This window comes from Diabrotica virgifera, chromosome 8, assembly GCF_917563875.1.
Source record: "Diabrotica virgifera virgifera chromosome 8, PGI_DIABVI_V3a".
Taxonomy (NCBI): Eukaryota; Metazoa; Arthropoda; class Insecta; order Coleoptera; family Chrysomelidae; genus Diabrotica; species Diabrotica virgifera.
The window spans coordinates 56,984,787-56,989,180 of record NC_065450.1 but is presented as its reverse complement, the minus strand read 5'-3'; the positions used below and the strand labels follow the sequence as shown (position 1 = coordinate 56,989,180).

At 34.4% G+C, this 4,394-nt stretch overlaps 1 protein-coding gene across 1 annotated transcript; it reads right to left on the bottom strand.

Annotated features, from left to right (window-relative positions):
• Positions 1 to 2,858: 2,858 nt before the first annotated feature.
• On the bottom strand, positions 2,859 to 4,007 carry LOC126890161 (uncharacterized). Its single transcript, XM_050659014.1, has one exon. It carries the CDS (start codon positions 4,005 to 4,007, stop codon positions 2,859 to 2,861), a length of 1,149 nt encoding a protein of 382 aa, XP_050514971.1.
• Between the last annotated feature and the right edge of the window lie 387 nt (positions 4,008 to 4,394).

Genomic DNA, 4,394 nt, shown 5'->3' with positions numbered 1-4,394 from the left:
TACATACATGCTATTGGCGTTTGATCTTTTATCCATTATGGCCCTCTCTTTCTTTCTTTTCACCTCTGGATAACTAGTTATCAGGAAGTTTATCTGACAGATTAGATACTAATAGATATCTGACAAAGAAAAACTTCCCGTTAACTAGTTATCCGGAGCTGAAAAGACAGATACTAAGGATACTGTTATATAAACTTCCCAATAATTAGTTATCTGAAAATGAAAAGACCTCTAATCTGTCAGATAAACTTCCCGATATACAAAAAGATAATAGAAGAATTAAGCTTTATGCTGGTTTTTATTAATTTTTTTGGCAATGTTTAAATAAACAAATACTGATGGCATGAAATGGATCACGAACAAGGAGGAATGAAGAAGGAATTGGAGATTGTGTTTACCATTAAACGCATAAAACTGCAGTATCTGGGACACATATGATAAATCAGCACCGTTACTCCCTGCTGCAGTACATATTGCAAGGTACAGTCAAAGGTAAGCGAAGACCTGGTAGAGGGAGAATATCAATGGAACTGTTTCGAATCGCAGCTAGCAAGGTTACGATTGCTATATGATTTCCAACATTCGAAACGGATAAGAACCAAAAGAAGAAGATGGCATGAAAATGAAAGTGTATTAATACTTTTGATTAAAAACTTTATAGATTTTAATCTATAAAAGATTAAATTTTTAAAAATAAATACTTGAACCTTTGTTTTATTTTGTTAACCTGTTGTTATATATCTGTTGAATAGAACTCTATTTTGAACCTAGAATTTTAACAAATCCTAACTTTCATTAAAATGTATTGATCTTATATCTTCAATCTCTTATATCTTCAATAAATATTTATTTCTATAGAAAAATGTAAAATATATTGAGTTTAATAAATGAGTTACTGATATTTTAAGTCTAGTCTTATCATTGTAATTAGTAACAATTTAAAATTATTTACGTAATATTCCTTTTTACAACTTCTTGTAATAACTCAAGCTTCAATAAAATGTTCTTTTCTATATTCGTTTGGGTCAAAACATCAATAATCTATATCTCAGAATATTACTTAGAGTTGTTTTTAATAAATAAAACCCAACATACAACTTTAATGATGAAAGTTTAATCAAATATCAATCCCACAATACATAAATTATCAATCCAAAGAAGCGACAAGATAAATTCAAAATACAAGTGAAGTTAGACCTTTCTTCACATTTTTGACACGTTATGTCAAAATAAAGGAACTTTTATTAAAATAAAGGTGTCCTCTAATTTTCCTTAAATACAGGCGGCCTGTATTTTATTAAAAGACAAAAATAAAAGACGCAATACTGCGCATGCTTATATGTCAAAATAAAGGATCTTTTATTACAGGTCGACTTAAAAGACGTTGGCAATAACTCTCTAATGTCATCAATGTAACAACTATTTTGAAGAGCATCACTCGCCAGAGGATACTTAGTCTGATGATTTTGTGCCAGTTCCATTAAACAACGAGTACTCTGAAAGCTGGCGCTTTTAGTTCCATACGTTACGGTTTGCAATTCAAGACACTCAATGTCTTTTTCAGGGGAGTCACGCCAGAGAATATTTAAAAGAGAGGTTTGAGCAGGATTTATTCTAACTTGTCTATACATTTTTTGTATATCCGTTGTAAAAACGAAGGGATACAATCTAAACCGTAGCAAAATGTCAAAAAGTTCCGGTTGAAGAGTAGGACCTTTGAGTAAAATATCATTGAGCGAATAACCACTGGAGCTTTTCATCGAACCATCAAAAACAACCCTAAGCTTTGTTGTTAAGGATTCTTCATTAAACACACAATGATGCGGTAAAAAATATTTATTTTCTAACTTTTCGTTGGTTAGAGAGAGAGGCACTATTTTCGCATTTTCGAGTAGAAGATATTCATTAATGAAAGACTTATACTGAGCATATGTACTTTCGTTTTTTAAGAGCCTATTTTCTAAATTCATAAATCTTTTAAAAGCCATTTTAAAGGATTCACCTAACATTTTATTAGCGTTTTCAGAGACAAATGGAAGATTTACTTGAAAGCGACCTGAAGGTAACACAAGAGTAGTTTTGTTAAATATTTGTTCCCCTAATTCTCCATCGGGAGTTAATTTACTAACGAGGGGAACTTCTTCAATTTCGAAAAATTGTTGAAGCAACTTATCCAACTTATTTTCTTCGGGTTCGGATTGAACAAAGAGAGAAACATTTGACTGAGAGATAGCCAAATGTGAATTACGGTGAAAAACCTGAGGATTAATTGTACCAAAAATAACATAGCCTAAGTGAGTATTCTGAAGAATGGGAAGATTTTTTCCTAACCGTATAAATCCATCCGTCAATAATTCACTATAGATATCACCAGCCAGAAGCAAATCAATTTTACCCGGAACAGAATACGAGGGATCTGTGAGAGTGAGATCCTGTGGGACTTTTATTTTACTTCTATCTATAGTAGCTCTAGGAAGCCTACAAGTTATACTATCGAGTACAGCGAAAGAAGTTTTAAAACTTCTGTCCTTTACATTATAGGGAAAAAATTCTAAGTTTAACATTTCGTTTGAGAGTGAGGTGTTTTCGGATATGGTTGATATCTGTAGCTGTATAAAATAAGGGATGAGTTTTAACTTCTCAACCAAATCACGAGAGATAAACGAATGTTGGCTCCCATTATCTAGGAGCGCTCTGGCATGCATGGGTCTGCCGTCTTTCGAATACACTGTTACTAAAGCGGTAGCCAACAATACATCAGTTTTAACTGATAAAGCGGAGAGAGATGTGGCTGCCTGAGAATCTGGAGAATTTTGCATATCTACAGGAGGTCTAGATGAGCTAGTAGAAGCTTCATTTTAGCTGCGATTATTAAAAGAACGCTGAGTAGATATGGGAGCGACAACACGAGAGGCACCTTGAGAATTTTGAGGAGTTTGAGCATTGCGCTCACGAGAGAGAGCTTGCCTATTGATGTTCCTAGAGGAAGAGACATTTTCAGAGGTTCCATGGAGGGATGAGTGATGATGACCCCCACACAAAGTACATGATCGAGTAGAGCCGCAATCTTGAGAGAAATGTTTACTACCCAAACAATTAAAACACAGTTTCTTACCTTTTACAAAATTAAATTTTTCCTGTAAAGAGAGGCATTTAAAATCATTACACTGATAAACCTTATGAGCATTACTTCTACAAAAAGTACAATTATTATCAGAGAAAGAGTGTGATGGTTGGTCAACTGATGAGAAGAAAGATGTTTTTGATTTAGACCTGTTATTAACCTTTTTATCATGATCTGAAACCTTTAATTTTTCCTGAATATCACACTTTTTCTCGAGAAATTTAAAAAACTGTGAAAGGGTAGGTAAGGTCTTTGTCCCAATATCATATTCAAAGGTACTATGTGTAGCAAAATCTAATTTTTGTAAAAATATTTCAATTAATAGTAAATCCCAATGCTCAATTGGTACGGACATATTTTTCAAAGCGAGCAGCGTCTGCTGAGCTAGAGTTAAAAATTCGCGTAATGCCTTTGAATTACTTTTAACTAGAGATGGAGCCTTTAACAATTTTTGAATGTGTAAGCTAATCACTCGCGATTTGTTCTCGTAGCGATCTTTGAGAGTTTTTACAGCTATATCGAAATTTTCGTCGATAACTTCGATGTTGTCGATCAACTGGAGGGGTTCATTTCGCAGCAACGATTTAAGGTAAATAAATCGTTGCACATTATTGAGTTCTTCATTGTTCACTATTAGCGTCTCGAAGAGCTGGTAGAACGAGTTGAACTCAGAGAATGGCCCGCAGAACGTTTGCATGGTGATATCCGGAAGCCTAACCTTAGCAGTTGACTGAGCGCTATTTGATCTGAGAGGAGGGGGGCCTAACAATAACTCGTCCATCTTACGCTGTAGGCCCGCGAGAATAGAGAAATATTTTTGCTCAGTTGTCACCCTGTCTTCTGCTTCAGTGCCGGCTTTATCAATCTCATCTATCTGATCCATTATTTCTTCATATTTTAAAAAACCGGTTTTTAATTATGTTTGCCGAAATTGATATTGTAGAGCATCCTTTTCCGTACTAGCCTTTTGTGAGAGCCAGTTTTCAATTCTTGTAATTTTAGCCTTTAAAGGCGTCCTTTTTTTCTTGAGGTCTTCCATTTCTATCCCGAATTCGATTGAACACAAGGCGAGAGAGAGTCTATCGATACGCGGCAAAATCTAAATTACACTGGAGAGAATAAGAGTCTAAGTTTCACAGAGAGATACAGCGTCTACGTTAAATGTCTACAAAAGTGTTTTTGACCGTAAAATGTCTTTGAGCAGAGTTTACCTTGGATCAGCAATAAAAGTTTTAAAAAATGGAAAAAGCTCACCAAGTTACTCCAATTG

Coding starts and splice junctions, on each gene's coding strand:
- LOC126890161 (XM_050659014.1), bottom strand. CDS start 4,007: ATGGATCAGATAGATGAGATTGATAAAGCCGGCACTGAAGCAGAAGAC.